The 27247-nt window shown below is 40.6% G+C and overlaps 1 protein-coding gene across 1 annotated transcript in view; it reads left to right on the forward strand.

Annotated features, from left to right (window-relative positions):
* COL22A1 (collagen type XXII alpha 1 chain) overlaps nucleotides 1-27247 on the forward strand; it is a 229564-nt gene that overhangs the window by 110593 nt on the left and 91724 nt on the right. The window contains exons 13-18 of the mRNA XM_054060475.1: nucleotides 12339-12392; nucleotides 13966-14019; nucleotides 15346-15399; nucleotides 19877-19930; nucleotides 22092-22136; nucleotides 26239-26292. Coding sequence (XP_053916450.1) covers nucleotides 12339-12392; nucleotides 13966-14019; nucleotides 15346-15399; nucleotides 19877-19930; nucleotides 22092-22136; nucleotides 26239-26292 — 315 coding nt within the window. The remainder of the gene's footprint in view (nucleotides 1-12338; nucleotides 12393-13965; nucleotides 14020-15345; nucleotides 15400-19876; nucleotides 19931-22091; nucleotides 22137-26238; nucleotides 26293-27247) is intronic.

Consider the following 27247-nt stretch of genomic DNA (forward strand, 5'->3'; position numbering starts at 1 on the left):
GGACGTCACCAGACAGGGCTTATACCCTGGCACCCAAGCAAGTGAGCAGAATGGGTCAGTGATGATAGCCGTGTTCAGCTGAGAGTCCAGATCACCAGGCTGGTCTGTGGTGACGAAGCAAGTCTAAGGCCAGGCCAGATGGTGATTCTGCAAGCCGGGGTCAGTGTAAGCAAAGTACATGGCCAGGCTGATGCTGTGTAATTAAAGCAAGGGCCAAAGATGAGACCCTCTGCTTAAAACCATTTTCAATACAAAAGAGGGGAAACAACCATCTGAACTGCTAGAAGCAGGATGTGCTCTCTGAGCACATGATGTGGAGCGTGAGCTTGCACAAACTAAGAATTAGTCCTTATTCCCGCAACTTCCAAATAAAACTGATTATTGGTCTGAGAGATGACATCCTTTTCACTGCTAAAATCTTGAGCCTGGTGTGGGGGAAATGCTCCAGAGAGTTTACAGGCCTTATTTGGGCTGCTGTGGTGTTCAGACATTGTCATCAAGATTGCCATCTTAAATGCCACTCAGTTTACCGAGGGCTGGGGGCTGGCAAGCTGAAGGGTGGTTCTGAGAGCCTAAGGAAGCAGCAGAAGCCTTAGTGCATCGGCATTCAGGTTCATGAGCAGTACCTTTCAGCCAGCATATCTTGACAGTAACAAGATGGGAAAACATCTCCAAGTTCGGAGATATTATTGAGTTTGAAATTTCAAATTAAAACAAAATCCCAACCACCCAGTAAATGATGCCCTTTGGAGACTGCGGCTGTAGAAACATTGTCTTCTCAGGATTTGGTCCTTAACACTCAGATCTTCTTAGTTTATTGCAGAATAAAAAATAATATGAGCATAGCTCAAACTGACCTAGTAATGAAAAGTGAAAGTGCAATATCTGCAAGTTTTTTTTCTATTATTTTTGTGCTGGGAATCATATCTCCTGGGAACCATTCTTAGCAACTGACTTCACCTGGTTAAGGTTGCTCAGCACTTAACTTCTCAGTCCAGCACTTAAACATCTGTATATTAATACTTCATCAATTTCATAAGGTTGTGATGCAGCTCACTGGGGTAATCTGTATCTGTCATTTCTTTTCTGAATCTTCTGATTAAAAGGTGAGGTGTCTTAACGTTAGCTTCTACCTCAGTGCACCAACTATGTTTTGAATCCTCTTATGTATGCAGGCAATTTCAGTCTCCTTGTTGAGTGTTTTTTCAATCCTCTTAGCTATGGTTAAAGTACATTTTGCATGACTAAATAAACATGGTTTGATGGGATTCTTTTTCTTAACAATAATTAGGGGGGTTTAGGTAAATTCTATGGTTTTCTGTGACCCAGAATAACAGCTGCAGATTGTAATAAAAAACTCAAAGCCAGATCACATACTAATTGTGCATAATGACAGCTTAATTTTCAGCAGTGCGAGAATACTAGTAACTTGGACTTTTTAGCTTACATAAACTTAGAAAACATTTCTTTCTTTTCATTGTTGGCCACTGGCTGGCAGGTACATTGCTGGTATGTAATGACATCTACTGGCAATCAGAAGTTTGCAGTCTCCAGCACTTGTTTCTTTAAAGAACTTCTCTGCCAAGATACACTGGCTGTATGTAAAAGAAGCCCATGAGAGAGATTTGCCAAGTTTGTGCTTGCTGTAATAGAAGAGCTGGGGAGGCCACAAAATTGATTGCCTTGATTCTGTCATTGATAACTGTTGTTCAGATGTGGGATGCTCCTGGGAGTAATATTGCAGTGAATAGATATGGATTAGCTTGCCTTTTAGGTGGAAAATAAAAACCCTTTCCTAGCAGTCTGGAACATACACTCTGAAGCGGATCTCATAGCCTAATGAATCACAGATAGCTGAAGCATTACAAGAAGCAAGTTACTATCACAGGGCTATCAAAGGCATCTTAAGTGTTCCCTGCCCTTCTCCCCACTACATATTTTCACATTTATCTAGTTAAGTAGCCATGGTTTTTCCCTTTCCACTGATCAAAGGTGTTGCCTGGCTGGGTTTTCTTGTTCATGGTTGGAGTGGTGCAGGTGCGTCGTTCATGACCTCTCTGAAGGTGCAGATGGAGGGGCTGGCAAGCCCAAGCAGCACTGTACAAGCAGCAACCTGGACATATTTAATTTCCCCTTCTGGGTCTCTCACCCTTTTTTTTTTTTTTCTTTTTTTTTTTTTAAGAACTGCCTAGAGGTTTTGTTTCTCCCAGAGTTCATAAGGCCTGTTTTCTCTGGCTCTGACATAAAGATGGTGGTTTGTGTGTCAAATCCTGCTGGGTGATGAACATGCACATTGTAGCAAGTGCCAGGTGAGGAAAATAGGGGTTTTTTTCACAGCAAATGTCCATTTTCCTGGTAAAATGGTGAGTGGACCATTAGTAGCTGTTATTTCAAGTGAATCTGATGCATTTGGTGTTTTAAGTCAGTGCATTTGGATTAGTTCAGTTTGTATTTCTGGCTCTGTATCAAAGAGGATCTTGTCCTTAGCTCTTCCCAGTCTTGTACTGCAGTGCTCCCACAAGTAAAATGGGAATCATGACCTTTGCAATACATTCTGAGTTGAAAAAGACCTAGGGAGCATCGTCACTTTACAAACAAATATGTCTGGTAGGACCAAAACAGTTTATAATCTTGGCAAAGACTTGACTGAGCAGCCTCAGGTATGTTTGGCAGTCAGCAGAGATGTGTCACTGCAAGTTATAAGTAGGTGGTGATAAGTCTTCAGGCGGATGCTGTCTCCAGTTTGGGGATGACATTTAAAGAGATACATGGAGAGATGTTGCTCATTGCAGAGAGTAATGAGAAGAATGATCAGCGGTTTTGCAAATTTAACCAGCAGAGACTGAAAGGAATGGACTCCGTAAGATGGGGAGAAATCATGGACTAGGTGATGTGGTTAAACTTGAGGAAAAGCATTTTGCATATTTCAGTGACACTCTGAAATAGACTCCAAAGGGTGAATGTGGAGTATCAATAGCAGTAGACATTTAAGAGAAGATTGAGTCTGGAGTTCAGAGTACCCCAACACAATACTGTCCAGCCCTAATATGCTTTTCTCAGAGCTACTGAAATTTTTGAGATCTGAAGCATCAGGATCTTCCCAGAAGCAGAGCAAAAGGCATAAACAAATTTTTCTTGCAAGGCAAAATATCAACCAGTATGTGTCAAATCATCCACAAGACCAGAACTGTTTTCTGTGTGCTATTTAAAGATGTAAGGACATAAATTAATCAATGTCATGATACAGGACTGGGTTATTTTTCTACTTCGATGAACACTTCCTATCTAGCATTTGGCAAGCTTTTTGTCTGGCCCTGAGCTGTGGCAGTCAGGAATGAGCATCATCTTGTACTTCAAGACAAGAAAGTTTTCAGAGCAGAGCTGTTTTTCACATTTCAAAGTGTCTGCCAGATGTATCTCTAGCTGAGGACTATTGTGCCCCAAACGTGTGTCAAGGTTTAAACCCAGCTGTCAACTAAACACTACACAGCTTCTTGCTGACTCTCTCCCAGTGGGATGGGAGAGAGAATCGGAAGGGTAAAAGTTTGAAAACTCATGGCTTGTGATTGAAATAGTTTAATAGATAAAAAAAAGCTGTGCAAACAAGCAACGCAAAACAAGAAATTCATTCACTACTTTACTTCGCATCAGCCGGCAAGTGTTCAGCCATCCCCAGGAAAGCACAATTCCATCACATCTAATGGTTTCCTGGGAAGACAAATGCCAACACTCTGAATGTTCCTGTGTCCTTCTACTTCCCCAATCTTTATATGCTGAACATGATGTACGACAGTATGGAATATCCCTTTGGAAAGTTTGGGTCAGCTGTCCCAGCTGTGTTCCCTCCCAGCTCCTTATACACCCACAGTCTACTTGCTGGTGGGGTGATGAGAAGAGCAGAAAAGGCCCTGACTCTGTGTAAGCACTGCTCAGCAATAACTAAACCATACCTGTGTTATCAACGCTATTTTCAGCACAAATCCAAAACATAGCCTCATACTTAGCTCATACCTAGCCTCATACATACCTATTATGAAGAAAATAAACTCTATTACAGACAAACCCAGGACATCGTGCAAAAAAAAAAAAAAGAAAAATAAAAGAAAAATAAAAACTGGAATTTCAGGAACTACTGGTCCTGCTTCTGTGAACTCTGGTTTATCTTTCAGGTTATTTCTCTATGTAGTGACGTTGTGGTACCAACTGATTTCAGTTATCTTCTGCTTTCTATTCAATATGTTGAATCATAAATAGGTCTACAAACAACCTGACTATTTCTTGATTTGAAGATTTCAGCAACTGATTGAGCAACTCTTCTAGCTGTTTGCCGAAGTATTTAAAACACAATAGCTCCCTGTGTTCTGTTGCAGAAGTAGTTGCTTTCTTCAAGCGAACACGCCACATGGGCCAGTCTTTATTATAGGTGAACCAGCAGTTGAACAGTTGTCAGAGATGTCTGACCATCCCAGTCTTTCAGAAATCCCTTACATAGTGAGTGAAATTATGTCACTGTTGGAAGGCTTGGGAGGCAACTAGTATGAAGCTAATGAACAGAATTTTGGAGACCACCAGCAGCTTTGAAGCCTTTAGTATGTTTCCAGGCTGTTCTGAATTCACAGTGACCTTTATCAGGGAGTAGCAGGCTACTAAATCAGTAAGCTCTGATGTATCCTCTCTTCTGCAGTGCCAGATTTACAAGTGACCATGTGTCAAATTAAGTGCTAAATAGCTTTGATGTCAAAGTGGTGCATCAGAGTTCTTCAGAGACAGATATTTGTTAGTATACCTGAAAAAAATGATGTACCTGCTCTCCCTAGAAGAATATTCAATGACTAAGATCATATGGCAAAGAGTCAGACGGATCCTGGTCTCGTAGTAAGGTCCAAGATGTTCATTATAAGGTTCAAAGGATCAGAGACCCTTGAAAGACAACATCTCCTGAATTTCTTGTGGGAAATACATTTTCGGGACAATTGACTTCTATCTATCTTTTAGCCAGCTGATTGCATACTGGGCTGAGTTTTCTGATAGGCTAGCCAAACCTGTGAATTCAACTGACTCTTGTATATCAAGTCCACATGACCTTTCTGTTTATTAAATAAGAATGTAACACAGAGACCCAGCAAAGAAGATTTTCTTCCTTTCTTAGAATGAAGTAAAAGTAAACTCCAAGTGGAGAAGAATGTCTCATTCTTTGTGAAGCAGAGGATAATGGCAGTTTTAGTGCCAAATTTGCCAAGATATGAATAAGATTTTAGCATCATTAAGCTAATAGAATTCTGCATCTGTGTGTTGGGGAATGGGAGTCATTTGTGCTGCCTGTCTGATCAGCAGCTTTTGAAAGTGGAGCTGGGTGCCACATATCCACTGCAGCTCTGCCTCTCTGTTGATCTGCAGACCATCCCTGGATTTTAATAAAACCTTTGTCTGTGTCTTGCAACTCTAAAAAAAGACAGACCTCTAGATTGCAATGTTTTTCAAGAAACATTTATCTTGTCCAGCTGCTACTGAACAAGTTGTGCAATATATTTCATTTCACCCTCCTCAAGCTGGTAGCTTCTGAGTCAAAAAAAAACCCCCAAAAAACTAGAAAAGAAAGATATTACATCCTCTTACACACACAGTCTCTTGGAAGTGCTTTGAGACATTTGAACATGAAAACCACACTCAACTTGCCACATCTCTTCTGTCCTCCACTTTTCTCTTCAAATAGTGAAAAGAGTTTAGTTTATAACCATGGATTAATAGTAGGCCACTTACCCATGGTCTTCTGGTTTATTCTTTGTGAACATGACGTTATCAACTTAAATAGGGGACAAAGAGCCAAGAGAGAGGAAGAGTGCGCTTATGGTTAGGACACGGACGTAGGACAAAGGAAATCCAGAGTGAGTTTCTACCTTTGTCCCAGCTCTGTGAATTTCCATATGTCTTCTGCTCAGTTGTAACACCGACTTGTCACCCTTGTGAGGTGAAAGCAATATCACAGTTGCTATAACTTCCTTCTCATTTCATAAGGAAGCTGTGAAGTTAATTAACAGAGGAGAGAGGGATGTGTTAATGTAACACTATGCAGTTCAGTTTCATTTCTGTTTGCATTTCATCTTGCCTCTTTTGTTCTCTTTCTCTTCAGCTCTTGATATTTTATCTCCTACCTTGGCTATGGATCCCCTGGTTTGTGCAGCTGTCAATATGCTTACTGTGTGATTCATGGGGTTCTGCTTGGCAGATTTTTGAAGGTCTGCCAATGACACCTTTATTGACATTTTGTGGCAAGGTTAGAAATTTTTATTTCGTTTTAGGATTAGAAAAGTGACACTTTCATGTTAGATGTAGACAAGTTTGGAAGAGAAAATAAAGAAAATACAGAGAATTGATCTTCAAATTATCCATCTTCTGTCATCTCCTCTGTAAGCTGAAGGAAAAGTCCAGTGACTTTCTTGAATTTGACAGGGAAATGAGAATCTAACTATGTGTTTTGGACTAATGTTTTTAATAGTATTTTCTTGTTGTTTGTTCTTGTTTCCATTATCGTAGGTCACAGCTTGGAGTTTGAACAAAAGTACCTGATTATAAGCCACAGCTTTTTTTGAGTTAGAAGAAATATTTTTAAATGTGGCAGCTCCTTGAGGAGCTGCAAGTTGAGGAAAGAAAAGCAGTTAAACTTGATTAGATTGCTTAAAAACATCACTGAGGGATTATTCCTTTGTGTGCTTTTGCTGTCTCTCTAGGATCAGTTCATACCAAATTGTTCAATGTCTTTCCACATACCTGCAGGTCCCTTTTTTATCTCTTTTAGGTCTCTTTCTTTTCAGAGAAATTCTGCTACTAGCTGGATATGGTAAAAATCACTGTATTAGTTGTTCCCACTCTGGGGAAACATATCATCTAGCAATTAAGGTTATCTACTTCGTTACTTTATATTTATCTCCATTCTGTTGTCTTAGAATTTACACAGGATGTGGATACTATTTGTTCACAGACAATATACACAATGTGCTGGCAATTCTGTAGGGCACTGAGGCTCAATATAAGCCAAGTGAGGTGAATTGTTAGATGATATGCAACAAATTAAGCTATATGTGCATATGATGAGCATGTAATGGAAGGTTTTAAAAAATCCACAACTTTCATGTCTCACTAAACTAGGCCTGGTGTGATCTGGTACATCCATGTGATGCTCATGTACCAGGAAAACATCCTTGCTCAAATGTAGAAATGGGATAACTCTGCTGACATACTCAAGCTAATAAAGGGAACTTGTCTGGGTGTGTCTGTACTTCTCCAGGTCACCTCTGTATTCTTAATGGATCATACACTTGAGGACAATGGGAGTATCTTTATTCTTCATCACCCCAGTACTCCATCCTCAATAGCTGGGATTTGCCTGTGCACTGAATTTCCTCATGGTGTGACATTTTCTTCTGTCCATTGGATCTGGACACACAATGTGCCCATGTAAGCCCACCTTTAAGACACCACAGCAAGGACAGAAATAGTGTTTAGGTGTTGTTTCTTTGTCTGGCTGTGAACACTTCCATTAAAAAAGTGAATACAAGAAAATACTAATTTCTATTGTTTTTTACTAAATTTTTCCTAAACTTTTTGTTTTAGTATGGCTCAGAAAACCTTTTCAATTTGATTGTATTAGTATCAATTCTTTGAGGAACGAAAGATGGAGTTTTCAGAGCAATTTGTGCAGTGCTACATACTCAGATCTTGCAATATTCAGTAATTTAGGAACTTCTCAAACCAAGTTGCCATATTTGTTAATGCACTTCCTCACAAGTACAACTAACTACACATTCAAGTTTTTGTCCACAAAACTGTTGACTGAGGAAGCAATAAATCACCCCACCTACAGCATAAAACTTCTTCAGAAGATGTAGTCTAAGCCTAAAGGGAAGCTGACTTGGAAACTATGCTCTATTTCCCTCTTGACAATAGTCTCTTCTGCCTTTGCTGCTTCTTCTGAGTTCCCTGGAGGACCTGGTCCTTGTTACCTTCTTACTCTGGTCCAGATATTTCTGCATAAAAGGATAGCCTTCAAAGTTTAGATATCCATAAAGTAGCTGGGCGGTAGTAGATGTGCATCGTATAAACAGATAGGCATGATTTGCATGTCACCACCAGACTGTCATTGTGTTGAAGCTGAGAATGCAGCCAGTCTGCGTGTACATACTTTTATTTTTATCCCTTTCAGAGGCACAATTGGGTTTGGCCTTTGTACAAGGAATGTGATGGGCTTTTCTTCCCTAGGGCGTAGAGTCAGCTGCTAAAGCCCACTTGTTTTCCCACTATGGTGTCTGGATACTTCAGCCCAGCGCATTTGCAGATCGTATCTGCTTGGCAGCTATTTCACTGGCCTGTGTTCTCGGTCTCTGCTATTTTTTTATTATATTTACACATTGCTTGCAATTTTACACTGAGCTCTGAAGCATCATTTACTATGTATTCATATGGTGTCCAGCAGAATGACCCAAGAGTGGAACAAATGAGGCATTGCTGTAATTCAAGTAAATAATCACAGAATAACTACTGATAAGTGAAAAATGGCATTTGTAGAAATAGGTAGCTACCTGCACACTACATCACCTCGCTATACTGACAGTCTGTGTCAATATACGACTTCAGTGCATGCACTACCTGCCTACTCTCTCTTGCTTGACAGTATCTTCTTACATTCACCCGAGGGAATGGAAGGATGAGGTGCCAGGGAAGGTTTGGGTTGGATATTAGCCAAAGGTTCTTCACTCAGATTGTGGTGGAGCACTGGAACAGGGTCCCCAGGGAAGCAGTAATCATGTCAAGCCTAACAATATTCAAGAAACATTTGGACAACACCCTCAGACACATGATGTGAATATTTGGGTTGTCCTATGCAGGGAGGGGAATTGGACTCAATGATCCTTGTAGATCCCTTCCAACTCAGAACATTCTATGATTCTATGTAACTGCCTGTTTCACATCCATATGATAAGCAAAGTCCTCTGGTTGCTTTAGAGCAGATGGCAGCTTGCCAAATCTAGGCTCTTTTAACAAATATTTTGCCAACAGTGAGTTGTTTATTCTCTTGCTCACTTTGGTGGAAATGTTTAATTAAAGGCCACTGGCTGTGCAGCACAGAGGATGGAACTAAACATAGGTGGCTGACTTTCCATTGGTTAAGAAAAGGACAGCACATCCATGAGCTCGAAATCAGGAAAGTACTCGTGAAAATCTGCTGCATTCCTTTTGAGCTCAATGACTGAAGCTATAGCATCCTTACCAAGAACTCTTCTTGAACGGTGCTATTTCAGGCCACTGTGATTTTTTGTTCAGCAAATTTTGTCATTGTCTAATTGCAACTTTGCCTGGCTTTAGAAAGGGATTTCCACGATAGGTGTGATTTCCACGATAGGTGCACTAGCAGAGCCTCTTAATCCACAAATGCTGGAGGGAAAGGTGAGTTCTTTTGCTAGCCCAACTGACCTGATTGAAGAGGTTAAAGGGAAGGACTACAGACTTTTGGGATACGCCATCACTTTGTAGTATCATGCTGAGCACAATTCTTGGGAATGTACCCAGTTACAAAAAGCTGGTGCACAAATCCAAAGGTGCTTGTTCTGCAATGCAGTTCTTGAAGGTGGTTAGTTTTAAAAAAAACAAAACAAAGTGAGCTGCATCCTCTGTGAAGAACGACTGGTTATAAGTTAAGGATGCAAACTGTTGGGTTCTTTCCCATCCCCTGAACTAATGTTTTTCTGCTTCCTGCTCTCTTCTGCCACTTACCTCCTGCAGGTTACACAGTTTACTTCATGAACATGAGCATTTTGATGTACGCAACACAATCTCTTCCTATGCTTTTATTAAGGTTCAAACGTTTGCTGAACCTACCCTTAGCCATACAGTTTTTTTCTGCTCAGGGGGGATACAAAGCAGCTAGCTGGGGTTAATGGGGAGTCAGTGGAAGAGGCAGAAGTAGGGACGCTCTGCATTCTGTAGCCTGGTGGGGTTCAGCGGTGGTTCCCCAGGGGACATTAAACCTGTCTCTAGAGCCTATATTGCCTCTATGCAGTTTTCTTCTTGATAAAAACCTGCTAAAGCTGGAGGATACTGGAGGATTTCTATTGCAAGCAGGCAAAACTCTCCAGCTTTATTTCTAGTAAAATATCAGCTCTGTGCCAAGCTATCTGGTATGTGGTATGTATTGCTTCACCTTATGCAGCAGGAGAGAGGTGATGGCAGTAGAAACAGCTGAAGAAAATGTCTTTAGTGAGCATTTTGAAGTGCTGGATGGTGGATCACATACTCCCTGAGCATGGTGCATCCCTAAAGACCTTCTTCCCTTCTTGGAGACTCTGGTCTATAGGTTGCAATTCAGACACACTAGCTGTCTCTGGTATGTGTTGTCACCAAGTGAGAGAGAGTCTATAGCACTTTCCTGCAAATGTCCATGCAGTCTCTTGGCTGTGATGGTCAACAGATCTGCTCTGGGCTTTGCATATTTGTAGGCAGCTGCTTGAGATCTGTTAAAAGTCAAAAGGACAAAAATCACACTGCTTTAGTTAGTAAATAAAAAATGCAAAAAGAAGAACTTTTTTCTTTTCCAGTCTTAGGAGTCAAGTTACCATTTGTGTCGGGGAAGAGAAGTAACCTTACTGTTAGAAGTTTTCAACATCAAATTGCATAAAACCTGAACAACTTGGTCTGAATTCATTGTTGATGCTGCTTTGAGTGGGAAGTTAGACTTGAAACCTGATGAGGTCTTGTCCAGCATGAACAGCTCTGTGAGCACTGTTATTGACTGATGCTAGGATTAGTTTGGCTATGCCAAGGAGTTGCTACTTCATGGACGGCGTGGGGAGGGATAGAGGGGGAAGCAAGAAAAGAAGCTAATTGACCATATTCCATTACTTTGCATAGAAAAAACACAAATCATTCTCCTACCTGTGCTGCACACTTTGCAATGGAACAGCAGTTCCTTCAAGTTATATTGATCTCTTAGAGCAAATGATTTCCTTAAAAATCATGTTTGCTATTTGATGGGTTTTCTATCTCATTAGGGAGTCATTCAAATACAGCAGATCTGATTTTTACCACTAGCTACAATGAAAATTCTAGACAGAGTGTTTCATGAAGGTTCAGTTAGCAAGGAATATGATTATAAAAGTATCTAATAATTTTGATTTGCATATACGGTACAGATACTTTCCTGATACCCTTTATTATTATCCTTTAAGTGCCAAAAATACCTATAAATAAATAAGGCTGGTTTTTGTCACGCTGTCTGGCATTGACAGGAACCTTGCCCTAGGAATACATCCATCTAGGTCTGCTGGACTTCTCATGCAGGAAAAAAATAACACAAGTAAGTCTGAAAGTGGCGGAATTTTGTCTGATTTTATCTAAATATGTAGGTAGTCCATATATATATACAGGAAACTTATATGCATCAACTGCTTAACCACTTTTATGCATTTCAATAGGATTCTTCTATGATACTATCTTTTTACAAAAGCAGATGTGCAAAAAGCTCTCAGTCACTTAGCTCTGCTTTGTGGCATGTCATTTTCCAATAGAGTTAGTTGCTTTACATCACACATACAGATGTCCACTGTCTTATGTAGCAGAGGCACTGCTAACAGTCCATCGAAGGACTCATTCCAGCTTCTCTGGTAAAATCCAGCAATGTTGCAACCGGGCTGCAGTCAGTTAGAGAATGAACATACAGGACAGATGTAGGCAGGCTACGGGATCACCAGCAACTACTCCACAACAGCGGGCATAATCTTACTCTATTCACAGAGTATTGGTTGAAGCCTACTCTGATTCTTTGTTAAAGTTAGCTGTTGACTATGAGAAGTACCTGTTGATAAGGTCTAAATGGAGTGGCTTCTAAGGTTACATTTTGTCCTGATGTAAGCAGGTAAAGGGGAAAAAATATCCACATTTAGTTTTTCCAAAAAATTCCATGCCATTGGAAACTCAGTAAGTTGTCCATGCCAAATTTCAAGTCCTTGTGCTTTGAAATGTTACAACAGGTGAGTGTCTCAGTGAAAAGCTTATATACTTCAAATACTTTTATTTACAAAGATAGGTCTCTACTCTTTCCCTTGAAAAAAGACTGATTCTGGATGGTATTTCCAAGAGGAGAGGAGGGAATGAATAGAGGAAGACACTTGAATGGAAATTTGGAACTGAACCTTTCAAATGCAGGCAAATTACAGGGGATCAATAACAACATTGTTACCAGTGAAGTGGAGAAGTTGGCTTCCACTCAACAAATGACTACGCTGTCTAAGGTATACAAATATACCACAAAATAGTATGGTATTTCGTATGAGCTATTTTTCTTGCAGGGTGAAGAAGGTCCTCCTGGCTTTCCTGGACTAAAAGGGGATAAAGGAGAAAAAGTAAGTCCAAGCCTTTATTAATTATACTGTGAAAAGTTTCAGATTTTATAAATATTGTGGAAGACTAATGAAAATGCATCCTCTTCTAAGTATTTTGTTTCACCTCTGTATTTTCATGTTTTATGTTAGCAAGGTGCTAAGGGCAGGAGATTATGCTGTTGTACTATTTTCCGTCAAGTGCTTCTTAAAATCTTTAAACCTATTGACGATGCTTTGCCACATTTGACAAATATGTGAAGATCTCAAGGGCACGAGCTTTGTCTAAACTTTGTAAAACTCTGAAACAGAATAGAACAGTGAAACAGATTAGCAGCTCAGTGCTAATGCCTCCATATACAGAACCACCCGTGTTTATTCAGTATGAGGCATGGAAGGCCAAAGAATATCATGTCCTGTCTTGCACTGAACATAGATAACTTTTGCCCTGAGTTGGCCTTTAGCTGCTTGCTGTGGGAGCCTCTTAAAAACAACAACAAAAGATTATCCTGCACTGATCTTGCTCTGTCAACTAGTGTTTACTTTTGACATGTTTATCAGAAATGGCTTAAACATAATTTGCAGGAGGGATTTTAGCACTTTAGACTTTTTCTCCTCTTGTAAAACACCAAATGTTCAGGACTGCAAGGAAAGGTCCACCTCCAAGTAATGCACAACAAGTTAGCTTTAGCTCAGTTTATTCAGAGCCCAGAGTGGCAGTTCACAGTGTCTGTTCACAGTGTTTCTTAGTTTAGGTTGTGGGTTTTTATTTTCACAATGCACTTAAAAAGAAACTGCTGCAGTGCCTGTGAAAATACTGAGACAGTTCCTTGCAGTGTACATTGGCTTGCGTTTTGTGTGTTTATTCTCTTTCTATTCTCCATTTGTTCTTTAAATTGCCAGCTGTATGCAGCAAACCTGCCTTTTCCCCACGTTTGCTGCAATTCCTGTTAGCTGTGATGTTACAAACCTCCATGTATTTAGTTTAGCGGTGCCTGATTTTCTGTTTCTTGTTTTCTAGACCTTTGCATGTTCACAGCTCTGAGACATGCTTCCCTGTGGCTAGGGCAGTTCCTGAGGGCTGCTTGAGCTTTTCAAGACTTCTTTACTGTTTGCATTTAGGCTCATTACTTACGTGCATTTATAGCTGTGCCTAGAGGCTCCTGAGTTTTGAGACAGATACTGTACAAGCATGGAATAAAGAAAAATAAAATAAAAAATTTAAAAGAAATCAGTATTTAGTGACACACTAAAAAAAGCTGTAATTTTAGACAGTGGAATGGTGGACAAAGAGGCTAGGGGGAGATGATATTAAGATGACTTAATGGTTATATGTTTAATTAGCTGTAGAGCTTTTATATTAATTTTTTCTTAAATGAGTTAAGTGGCTAGAAGTGCCTAGTTCATCATTAACAGCTCATCAATTGGCCGTAGTGTGTTAATGTCAGCAGCAGCTCCTTCACAGACAGTAAGTAAGAAAGGTTTGCATTGAAATGATTCTCCTCATTCCTTATTCCTGCCTTGATAAGATACTCATGTCCTTGTACTTGCAATGGGTGTTGATATTGTGCTCACAATAATTCTGTTGTTGTTTCAGGGCTCCCTGGGCTCACCTGGCCCCCCTGGGAAGGATGGAGCAAAGGGAGAAGCCGTAAGCCTCCAACATAATCCTTGCTTTTCAGTGCAAGGCAGAGAGTGGAAATCAATCTATATTGAGTGGAACATGTCTTGGGGATTTGTATGGCCATTTTAGGAGCAGCAGAAACAAATGGCAGGAGGTTAATAGGCCCAGCACTCTCCTTGGCACATTTGCAGTGATGGCAGGTGTCGTATGGATTAGTTATCCTGAGAAGCTCCAGGGACAGCTCTGTTACCATTCATTAAGATGGGAAAAGGAGCAGTTGTGTTAGCCTGTGGTCTGAGACCTGCTGCTGTAGCTCTGCTGGTTAATAACTGCCACAGCAGAGCTTGGACATTTAAGTTTGACTAAGAGTCGTTGGCTAGGGATGCAGGGGAGAATCTTGTGCTACCATAATGGACGGGTGTGAGGGAAAGAGGTGCCTTGGTCGTGGAAACAAGGACCTGAACTCCTCTTGTGCTAAAAGGTAAGAGCAAAGGAAGACATTCAGAATTAGCTCAAAGAAAGATAAAGTATACCAAATATTGCCTTTAAGATATCTACAATTGAGGCATAAAATCAAAACCACATTTTCCAGAGTCTTATATAGGTGTGTTTTAGAGCTTTCCTTCCTTTTTTTCTGCTTGATCACCGTCTCTTTCCATTATTTTCAATCCAGTGGTGGACCTTTATGATCTCATTCACTGTTCCTTTGTGGCAGTAATTTGGTGGTGACTGGAGGAATCTGGGGAAAGGACTGTTTGGAAGGTCAAGCACACACAAAAGCAGTGCTATGCAGCATAAAAGCTCTTTTTTTCCCCCCTGTTCCTTACATCCTTGTGTCACACTTGTCCCATTTCAGAAAAACTGTGATAATTTTCCAGTATAGCTTCCAGAATTGATGCAACTTCATCACATCACGCATGGTGTGGTCTGGGACTGGACAGTGTCATGCTTGGACTTGCAGAATTTCTTATAGAAAGTGTTTACTGCACTGCAAGGTGATCTTATTCAAGATCAAATGCATTGTGTTGTGTCCAGGCAATCCATGGTTGCTGTAGTTGGCTGTAGTTGGCGCAAGCTGTTCACAACCTAGGGAACCCAATTCTTGCTACTTAGGAGGCTGTGACTGAAGAACAAATGAATAGCTGCTTCAGGTTTTGGGTTGTTTCTTTCTGTTTTCATTTTTGCAAAGAAAGCACACTGCAAGCTTTCAGATATCTGAATAACAGTACTTAAGACTGTGTATACTGGATAGAGCTTCCACTTCTAAAGCTGTTTGTAATGATTATTTTGAGACATCCTAGCCTTTGTAGATTAAAGATTAGCATTTGCCATCAATATTGCTCTTATTTGCAGGGTGAACCAGGACAGCCCGGAGCATTTGGATTACCTGGGCCAGCAGGTCCAAAGGTAAGTATTCCATATCTTATTTACATGGGCAGGTTTGTTTTGTTTGTTTGTTTCATTCAATGCTTGTATGTGTGGATTGCTGAAATTAGGTTTTGTTTATGACTCTCAATCTCACCCAGAACGTTCATTTTCATCAGGAGTCTGCTGAGGTATCAGGAATTAGGTAGGGTAAAGAGAAGAAATACCTTTTGTTTGATCAACAGCATAGATGGAGAAGGTGAATCAAATATGTTTTGGGGCAACATAAGGCTCACTTCATGTCTTCAGTCAACCTTCCCAACTCTGACAAAGATGTAGGTGAGAATTATTATCCCTGCTGTATAACAGGCTGAAAAAAAAAAAAAAAACCATGGAGAAATCCTAGCCTGGGTATTTCAGCCTCTTTTGGGAGCTTCAGTTTGCACTGATAGACAGTGGCAGAGTGATAGAGAATTTGAGGCAGTGTGCATCACTAGGTTTACTTCAAAGAAGTTGCTTCTAGATGAGGATCTGCTGAGGCTTAACTGAAAGTCAGAAATGTGACTAAATTTTGAAGCCCTTTTTGTGAGCAATTCTTCCCTCTCAGCTCTCATTGCCTTGTTCCCTGGTTATTGGGGGAACCCATCGGTTGGCTTCAGTCTTGTTGTTGTAACACAAAAAGAAGATGGTACACTAGATTGGCAAGTGTGTTTTCAGGGGCATTGTGCATGGCGAGTTTGGCTGAGCCTATGAAAGGTTTTGCAAGGATGACAGATTGATTGCCCAAGCTTGCTTCACCTAGTTCTGCTCCTGTACAAGCAAAGCTCTTTGAGCATCACATCTTTCTGGAAGAGCTGTATCTGATAATCTAAACCTCCCACAGAGTTCACTGATACCTTTGTGCTCAAATAGGAGTTAAGTGTCTGAACACCTTTCCAGATACAGTCCTGAGTGGAGGCACTCTGGATATTGTTTTATCCTTCCGTGGAATTTGGAAGTGGATGAAAAGAATACAATTTATCACCCACAAATGCTTGTCAGTGGCATCTCTTCTATCATATAAATAAATACATATATTCTTTCTGTCCTGCTTGTTTCTCATAGTGTAATTACAAACCAGTAGACTGTATGAAGCTCCTCATGGTATGAAGTTCCTCATCCTTGCTTTGGAAAGTTTTACAAACCAAGCTAATGACATCTACCTCCAAGAGTGCTTGATCCTTGAAAATGGTCCCTATTTTCTTCCAGGATCATCAGGCACATATAGTTCAGCCAAGTAATGAGACAATGCTGAACAGAATTTCAAGACTATGGCCTGGGCTGTGTGTGGTGGTGGGGCTGGCCCTAAAAGTGTCTGACTAGGCAGTGCCAAATGCTCCCAGGGAAAAGGTGAGCTTGGCTAACCCTAGCCTCTCAGCTACAGTGACTAAATATAGAACTATAGTATTCTTTCACAGTGACTTTTATTTGCTTTAATGCATGCAGTGTCCTTGAGCTGGATTCTGACCTGAGCTATTTTAAGAAACAATCGTGACTTTGCTGACAGGGCTTTAAAATCTAAAATGTGAATCCACACTGCTTTACTCTTTGGTGTAAAGCCTAGCTACCTTGACAGTGTGGAATGAGATGTGTGGAGATGGGCAGAGCTGACAATTGGGAAGGTCATGTCTCCAATTAATATCATAATGATTGTTTTTTTGCCGGATCACTTATTTTTATTTAAAATTGTCAGCATCAATACAGTAGCTCTAGGCTCTGCCCCAGGCTTCAGGAAGAGCTACTTTGCAACGTCTCTGTTTGGTTGGGATGTGGTTCTTCCCAGCTCAATCCATCTTCATTTGCATTGTGCCAGGCAAGTGTGGTGCACGCTCAGCAGCTGTATCTACACACCAGGAAATTCAGCCCTCTGCTTTTCTTTTTCGGGGGGGTGGGGGTTCCAATCTTTTGCCTCAGTGGAAATTTCCAGCACTTTCTTTTAAGGAGGTGCATCATAGCTTTTACAGACTTCATTAATTGTGTGAAGCTTCCAGTAGCACAGATAAGGGCCTTTCAGACTTCTGGTAATAGGACTTCAATCCACAGAGGTACCATAATGGATGATGAGCCCATTTGGGTGCATGTATGGGTTACAGGAATGAAATAGCCTCAGTATGTCATCTCTGGTTTTACTACTTCTGCTGCTCAGTGAAGTCCCCAGAAGAGATTTTTCCTGACTCAGCGTCTTCATTGCAAAAATGTGTGAGATTTTTGTGTGGTTTTTTGTTGTTGTTGGTTTTTTTTTCCTTTTTTATCAAACTTGGTAAGTGAACCTCATTGCTTACTAAGAAGAATGTGTGATCTTTCCGGCTATGAGCTGGTGAAAGCAAACAAGAACTCTCAAAGTCAACCCTAGTGCTAATCCATGTTGGAGCTTCTGGTAACAGAAGATTCCATGTGGTCTGAGATGGCAAGAAATATCCACTGGTGAATGGAGAAGGTTCCCACATTAGAATGTAGGACCTAGCACGTTAATTTATATGGAGTAAGTGGTCCAGACAAAAAAAAAAAAATATCTGTACTTCTCCTGCTGTATGTGATAGCAGTCAAAAAAACTTGGATTTTTTAGACCAGGCCCTTTAGTCTGTAGTGTCCTGAAGCAAATATCAACCTTTTCCCTCTTATTTTTCTGCGCCTTTAATAAAAATTTAAAGAAATGTTTTGTGGCTGTCATAGCTATCACACTGACACAACTATAGCATTCCCATCTGAACTGAGTTATCTGCGCTTGATAGGAAAAAAACAGGAGAAAAAAAAATCAAGTCTTTTTAAATATAACTTATTAGATAAGAGTTTCATTTTGACAAATTTCCTCCTTGTTTGCTTCAGAAAGTTTTCTTATCCAGATAAACCTAGTTTCTCTATGTATAAATTTTGCTGTGTTACAGCCATGTTTTATGCAATGGTACTGAGGTGGAATTTGATAACTTGGTCAGCCTGGAGCAGGCATCTGTTTCCATTGGTGTTTTGTCTAGACTTTAATAGTAGTATTTTTCTGCAGGCTGAAGGCAGAGATTTAAGTGCATATCTGCTGCTCTCCCTCTGCCATTAGAGGACTTGCACCTCTTCCTGACCTTGCAGAGGTCCTCAGGTGCCTGATGCTGTAGAGATCTCAGAAGCACTTTTGCTTGTAACTAAGCCCAGATCATGTTAACCTGTTCATGAATCTTCCCCTTGAGTATGGATTGTGGTTTACTTCCGTACTTACCACAGGTTCAACCACCTGGCATCTGGACTGATGAACTGCTCACAGACAGGGCTTCCTCTGCTTTAGTAAATCAAGTACTCTCTAGCAGAGGGAGGGACAGTTTTGGCAATGTATTACTTAAAGCAGAGGTGGAACACTAGCCAATTACAATTCAGCCAGCCTGCCAGGTCTGTGCTTAATGACTGCTCCAAAAGAGATTATCATTTAGGCTAAGCCAAGTGTAAACAGTGATGTGAAATGACCAGCATCCTGGGCACTTGCACTGGGGCAGAAAAAGCCTCAGTTCTGCTAACAGTTCATTGCAAACACATCTCATTTATAATTTTCCTTTTTTTTTTTTTTAGCAATGAACATCTATTAATATCAAACACATAAATTATTTAAAAATAAAATCTTGATCTGTTTTGAAGCCATCCAATACAGCAATTAACAAGATGAGAAAGGAGAAAGAAGAGGAAAATGAGAAAAGTAGCAAATTAATCATTCAAACGGATGATACAATAGATCTAACCAGTTCTCATAGCCACGTTGTCAGCCCAAGCTGTCTCCATAGAAGGGCTCTAAGGGCAGATTCTTTTCAGCTGAGGATCCAGACCATTTGTAGGCATTCTAAAGCACATAAAAGCACATAGTCAGAGTACTTTCCATTTCGGTTTACTTTCTTTAGGAAGGGAGCCAGTGTGTAATCAGTTGAAGAGCTGCTGAAACTGTAACTGATCCTCTTGCATTTCTCTCACTTTTGCTGAAAATAAACATAATATTATAATAGTTCTGATTTTTTTCTTCATTAACTCTTCAAAATATATAACACTTTCAAGCCTGTGCTTTGCTTATTCTAGGATACAGACTTTGCTGCAGTATCTGCAGCAATGTGTGCTTGTGCTTTGTTCCACTGCAATAGTGTTCAGGAGTCAAGACAGAGCTCAGTCACCCTCCACACAACACGCAGGAACCAACTGCCTTTGCCTTGTGAAATAACCTGTACAGAAACTTTCATAGGACAGTTTGCCTTTGTAGGGCAAGACTAAAAGCAGAAAAATAAACTTGCTAATGTCTGAGCACTGGGGACAATGGGAAACATTGGGGTGTCAGTTCAGGTAAGTAACTGGAAAGTCAGACACTTCTCTCTGTGTTGGGGCTAAGACACTCGAGAAGCCTGAACAGCCCCCTGTGAGCCCAGGAGTGCAAGCTACATTTCTGAATAACTGGTTTTTATTCTTGTTTTTTCATGTGAAACAATTTCTGATGGTTTACTGTATCTCAAATCCTTTCCAGGGATCCGAGGGAAAACAAGGTCCTCCAGGAATTAAAGGCTATGTAGGTGCACCGGTAAGTCATGGTTCTTATTAAATTTTTGACACCAGAAGCTTTCTTCGCTTTTTCAGTGTGTTCTGCCCACCTATCTTATTTTTTTTTTTTTTTAATAAGCAATATAAAGTATGTCTAACAGCTTAACTGTACTGTATCCAAATACTGGCATTTTCTTGACTTCATTGAGTCATTGAGTTTCTGCTGACTTATTTAAATGAGAACAGACCTGTAGCCAGTAGAGAGATGTCAGTAAAAGTGACTTGATTGTGGAGATAACAGCTGGTGATTTTATGGTGCTCCCACTGTATTGCAATTGCATTGGTCTGTGTTGATGCACCATTTCTATAGTGCTTGAAAGCTTCATCACAGTGCCACCAAAAAAATACCATCTTTTAGAAAGTTTCCAATCACATTTTCAGAACTGTCAGGGAATAGCCTTTGAGCTTAGGGGACAACCCTGCTTTGAATGAACGGGTGGCAAGACCAAAATAAATCAGACTCTATCAAGTTAGCATCTCCATCTTGTGGTCTCACCTTGGTAGTTACAGAGGCAGCCTTTAAGCTGCTGTTATTAAAGGCTGATTGGATTTTCTGAGGTTTAATGACTTGAATGTGCATCAGTGTGCTTTAGTGGCATACCAGACGTGCTTATGCAATGAAAGATTTCCCTGCACCAGCCAAGAACTTGCTTTACAACTCACTATAAAGAGGCTCAATGTATTCAAAGTGGCTTGAGTGCTCTTGTCTTTGCCCACGTGTGTGCTCTTTCCCTGTATGGTCTAAGGCTGAATTGTATTACGCTTGAAGATAATGAAATGAATGCAGGGGTGGCATTACCTGCCCATTCCATAGACCCCTGCAATATTAATGTGATAAATAGTCAAAGCTATGAGCACACTTCCTTCCTGCTCCTTGAATCACTTTTTTTTTTTTTTTGTGGGAGAAGCGAAACACTCACATGTGGTGTACTGTTACTGCAGGTCCTATCCATTTCTCCCATAAAATTGTCATTTGGCTTGGGCTGCTGAGGAGGAGCAAGGCAGTAATCATCTATTCAGTCTATGTGAGGGCCCCATAGTTATTAACGCATTTGAAGGAGACATATTTTTAAACCTCTGGCCATCTGCTTTTTGAAAATAGCAAGATTATTGCTTCACAGTGGGAGATGCTGTGCAGGCTCAGTTTGGGTTATTAGAGAGGGACAGGACTGTTCAGAGATTGCTTACAGTCAACCACAGCGTGAAATCTGAAGATCTTGATAATTATCTAAATCATCCTACAGACCAAATAAACCAAGACATGTAGCTTTCATTAGTTTGGAGGTAAGCTTCCAACTGAAGTGTAAAGTAAATTGGACTTTAAATGTAAAGGTATTATTAGAATAAGAAGCATCTAAGCTTTGGCAGTTTTAGAGAGGTCACTACTGACTGTGCATATTTGCCCACCTGTAGCCATCAGTTCGTTGCCTGATTGCTGCAATAAAGGTAAAATATAAGGTGCTTCCTATGCCAAAGGAAGATGGAATCCATTACTGCCTATTGAGTCGATCACCCATTTTCACGTTGCTGTCTTTCACCAGACTAAGCCTCAGCAAATGGTTTTGGTGTACCTGGGAGGAGATGAATTGTGCAGTCCAAATGAGATCTGGCTTTGGATTCACAATGCAAAAATGTATTTGGGCCTCCAGGACAGGGATTGTCTAGCATCTGCCAGTTCTCAGACATACCTGCTGTCTGCCTAGCTAGCTCTTCCAAAACCACCAGGAATGGACATTCTTGCTTTTTATATGCAATAGTTTTTTCCATCATACTTGTTCTCTACCTTAGTCCTCATTGTTTATGAGCAACATGAAAAATGCAGATCATTGGTTGTTTTCCAGACCATCTGCAGCTGTGGTGCATTCCCTGTCCCTCCACAATGCTGTTGGCAGGAGGGTTGTATGTCTGCAGGCAGTATAATATTACAGACGTTCTTGGGCCCACAGGTCGCCCCTACCCTGTAAGTCTGCTTAGACCATGCTTGTAGCCAACTTTGAGGACTGGCAACATGGAAAATGCCCTTGAGGTTCATTTGAATAGATTGTGCAGAAGTGCACAGTGATTTGGTGACTAATTAGAGGAGATAAATATGCCTCTGCTTGGACTGAGTTTTATAATCTCTTTTTCCTCTTTATTTTTAGGGTCTACAAGGAGAAAGAGGAGAAAAAGGAACACGAGGAGACAAGGTATTCCTGCTGCATGCTAGGAAAAGTCAGACTGCTCTTTGCCTTTACTCCTTAAGTAGAGTGGGCTTCCAGGCTAGCAGCTCTCAAGGGTGATTGATGATGGAGTTTCCCCACTGCACTGCATCTCCCACTGCTCTTTGGGAATGACCTCCCATAGGAAGGCAGGAGGGTTTTACAGATCTCTGCTATCTACTAAGCATACGCTTAGGCACTTCTTGTCTGTGTGTAGCTGTGGATGAGAGGGAGGAAGAGTGGAGTGAAGGTATGCCACTGAGGACATCTAGTCAGGTGTCCGCACTGTGTGCAGCACCTGAGAGTTGTGAATAGCCACTGACTGCTGCTGACCACATCTGCATCCAGCATTCCCCCATCTCAGTGCAGTTTCTCAGATTATCCAGTTTCCTATGTTTTTGTCTTCTCCATCACCATAAACTCATTTTTTAATGAGTACCACGTACTTTCTCTATTAAAATTTTGATCCAGCTGTTGCTGCTTCCTAGTTCTCTTCTCTCCTGTCTGAGAGTAGCTATTTTACACAGCACAATGCACTCTGGAATTTGAACTGTGTTTATGGTTCAAGAAAGAAACCAAATGCCTATTATAGCTGGAATAAGCATTTAAAAGGAGAGTAGGACAAGCACAGCCCTTATTACTACAGTTTGCTTGTTGTGTTCAGAGAGACCTCTGATCTGCATACACTTTCACTGCAGACCTGTCAGGCAGTGCTCAAGGCTCCCTAGAAATGCCTCCAAAAATGTTTTTTGTTGCCCCTGCCAGGAGAAGCAGATGTTGGTCTACTCTTGCTCTGACAGGCATTGAGAGATGGGTCATCACTGTGCTCTCAGTTGGGCCAAAGTTGCCCCTTTTTTCATGCAGGCAAAATTTCCCTGCCTCCTCCGAGTGGCTTGCAGCCCTGATGAATGGCTGTTCTTCCCTGTATCTCAAGCTGGTCCTGAGACAGGAATATCTCAGTGCCAGTCTGGTAGCTTTGCCTATGTCCAAGTTGTCTTTAGTGACATCTGGCTGTGTTGGATATCTGATATGTGATATGTGTTTGTGCAAAGGAGGGAGTTATTATCTTTCTGGCATGGCCTTGTTCCCATTTCTCATTCTTCATCTCCTTCTGGAGAAGAAAGTGGGAGATTTATACCAAGAGTTTGCCTGCTGGCAAAAATGATCAATAGACTCTTAGCGTGAGATGCAGGATTTTGTTTTACCATGTGTCAAAATGTCCAGTCCCGCTGTTTAGTTTGTTGTTCATGATGAAGTAGCTATGACCATGTTTCATATTATCTGTCCTCACGGTTGAAGCCAGAGCAAAAGGCTGGTTCATTCTTTGTCTTCCTTGTGCTTTTGTCTCAGCTCTTTCCAGGACTTTTTCAGTGTGTTGTGTCTAGCCAGTGCCTCCCCTGCTTTTCCGGAGGCAAGATTGTCTAATCTGCTGGAATATTTGGCTCCCGGAAGAAAATCCATCTTTCTGACATCATCGTGATGGGAGAGGAAGCTGGAACTGTGTGTGGGCAGGCAGCTGACTAAGCTAGACGAAGATTAAAGTGGGGAAGAAATGAATTAGGTTTTGTTTCATTAAAAGGATATGCACAATTAGAGTTCCCTTTTATTTTTTTTCCCCCTAGAGCAGCCAAATCTCTGCTACCACAATTGTACTTCGATTTTTTTCCAGGTTTTAATACTGGTCTCAGAGAGTCCTCCGCCATTGTGTTAACTTATACCAGTCCATACCACTTTGAAAACAGTGGGCGTAAATTCGTCGGGCCAAATATTTTCTTGTCTGCTCTTCAATCTGTTACTTGAATACTGACACCTACGCAACCTGTGTTTCTTTGTGCCTGAGAAGAAAAGCATTTATTGTGTTAGATAAAAGCAGTAGCCCATGCACTTGAATATTGGTCTTTTGAACCTGCACCATAGTATGCAATATGGCTAAGTATCCCATAATACATCTTGCTACTATATTCTTAAATCCTGAGCCCTCAGACATAAATATTGAGGTTTTATAGGGAGGTTTCCAAATCCAGTATTATCAGTTACACTTGCACTTTAGGGGAGCCACTGCACATTGTGAGTAATAGCTCTTGTCCTTTTGCATCCGATGGCCTCACTGTAGACCCCAGGACACAGAATCTGCAGAGACAACTGTGATGCACTTCCCTGCCAACATTATATATATATATGCATATATATATATATGCATATGCATATGTGATGCTTGGCATGTTACTTTAGGCACGTACTGCAGTTCAACATGACATGGGGCATTGCTTTTGCTGCATAAGCATGTGTCCATCCAGTAAATGCTTGTCTGTTGTATTTAAGCTCATATAAGGATGCAGGAGGGCTGGTCTGCTGCTGCCAGATCCGTCTGCGCAGTGAGTTTTTTCTCCAGTCTTTTCTAGGGCGGTGTAAACTATGGAGAAATATTTTTTTTTTTGACAAATCATTTCACTTTTGAACTGGTAGAGGTCAGAAAAGTTCAACAAAATTTGTGTGGAATTGCGATTTCCCTGAGTTGTTAATGACCATTCACCATTTTGTTCCACTGGTTTAAAAATAAAATGACAGTAGAGCAGAGGAGAAGGAAATTGAGTTTGGAAGTGAAAACTTGAGAATGAAATTTTTAATTTTTTTTTTTCTAAAAAAAACATAAAACCCCTTTCTCTTGTCTTTTATAAAGAATATGAAAAAAATATTTATAATGACAATTTTTTTTCTGAAGAAAGAACTGAGAGTACAATTATTTGGATTGTTTTCAAACAGATTTATTGTATTTATTTATATAAATAATACATTTGCCTTTCCCAGTGCCTGTTACTAGTAATAAGAACATTGACACGTTTCTGTTTTGGCAGCTAAAGCAGCATGTGTGAAGGACTCATTGCTGCAGTGTATTGCTGTTAAAAATCCTCCTGAGCGTACACTGCACATTTTGTCAGCAATCGACCAGACTGCTGCTGACTGGAAGTCACAAATCCAGCATACTCATGATTCAGTCAGTGCAAAGGAAACCATGAACATGGAAACAGCTACAGATTGCGAACAACTGATTAAGGAGCTGTTCTGCAGAGAGGGGTTTGGGGTAAAGTATACTTTACCCTGGAATTTAAACAGAATACTCTATAAAGCATTAAATAATCATTCTGCTCAAAGTTAGCCTCAACTGTCCAGCTTTGGACACCTAGCTACGGTAAAAACACGGAAGAATTGGACAGTGGACAAATGAGAGCAAACAAATGATCAGAGGTCTGAGAAACATGCCAATGATGAGAAGTTGAAAGTATTGAGGTTGTTTAGTCTAGGAAAGTTTGAAGGGGGAGTTGTGTAAGTCTTTAAATACATAACAGGCCACTGTAAAGATGAAGGGAACAGTTTGGTCTCTGTGGGGGACTAGGGAAAGACACACTAGTCTGAAACTGTAGTGAGAAAAAAAATCAGGTTTAGGTACTGGGCGGGAGGGGAGAAATCCCATATCTTCAGGTATTAAAAATGAAGTAGTGGAATAGATTGGCTGTAGACTTTGTGGACTGTCCAAATCTAAAGGCATACATGAATAGATTAATTGATCCTCCAGGTTACAGAAAGCAAAGATGAAAAATGAAAGGTTTTTTCTTAGCTCGGTAAAAACGAGCTATTGCTGTATTGTGGACTCATTATTTTTTTAAGAGCTTTTCCAGGTTGATGTTCTACTGGTACACTTTGTCCAGTTTACATGAACCCACCTCAGCAGGCAGACGAAGGATGCCTAGGTGAAAAGCTGGCACATGACCACTTCTTGACTCTAAATTCCCATTCCAGCTATTTGGTGCTAAGTTTTCTAGACAGACAAGTGTCAACAGTTCACAAAGTTAGAGAGGATAAAAGTTTCCTAGTGGCTATACTCAGGTCACCTTTTTGTTACGAGACAGAGGCTCCCACCAACTTTTCGTAATATAGATGTGGGAACTTTAAGCATTTTCTCTGTTGGACTGGCTTGGATGTCTTTCCTTATTCCTGACTTTTTGAGCAGATAACATGGACAACTCTTGCAGAATGGTGACTTAAACATTGCATAGTTGAGTTATAGTGGTTCTTTCTCTTCTTTCTCCAGGGCGAACAAGGCCTAGATGGGTTCCCTGGAAAACCAGGTGTGATGGGGGAACAGGTATGTGGCAAATACTCAGCGACTGGACGCTTTTCTTTGAAACAAGCAAAAGCTGATTCTAAAACTGAGACTTACTTTGGGAGGCTGCTGAGTCATGACAAGCCCCCTACCTCAGCAGTTTTTGTACTCCTTATTCTAAGGATCTTTAAAATCACAGAATCATTTAGGTTGGAAAAGACCTTTAAAATCATTGAGTCCAACTGTAAGCCTAACACTGCCAAGTTCACCACTAAAGCATGTCCCTAAGCACCACATCTACACATCTTCAAAATACCTCCGAGGATGGTGACTCCGCCACTTCCCTGGACAGCCTGTTCCAATGCTTGACAAGCCTTTCACTGAAGAAATTTTTCCTAATACTCAATCTAAACCTCCCCTGGCACAACTTGAGGCCATTTCCTCCTGTCCTGTTGCTTGTTACTGGGGAGAAGAGACCAAAACCCAAGGCATCCACCTTTTTTTCATACAGTTTTCTGGTTTTGTTCATTTGGTTTTAGAATTAATTTATAATGCAGTATGTGTGTATGAGAATGCCAGACCTTTAAATTTGATAGGTTAGATGTTTGCCTGAATTTTCATTATAGACATGAGAAAGCACTTATAGTAATTCAGTTGTTTAAACCTGATTTTTATGAACTCTTTATTCTCTCCCACAACATGAAAGGGGGACAAATGGATTTAATGCATTTTGTTTGTTTTCAATAAGAAAAGCGTGGAACTATTTACATTTTTAAGACAAGATGAAACCAGAAAATTTTCTAAAAGATGAGTGTATTTCTGCTGATTAGACTGATAATGCTTTGTCTAGAACTGCTATCTGTAGATCCCACAAGACTGTTTTCATTACCCATGGTATGATACCTAATGAGAGACCTCCTCTACTCCCAGGAATCTTCTGGTCTAAACTGCAGAGGATAGAATAAGAAAGCAGAGGTTAAGAAGTGATTTGCCAAAA

This window comes from Cuculus canorus, chromosome 2 (genome assembly GCF_017976375.1).
Source record: "Cuculus canorus isolate bCucCan1 chromosome 2, bCucCan1.pri, whole genome shotgun sequence".
In the NCBI taxonomy this organism is placed as follows: Eukaryota; Metazoa; Chordata; class Aves; order Cuculiformes; family Cuculidae; genus Cuculus; species Cuculus canorus.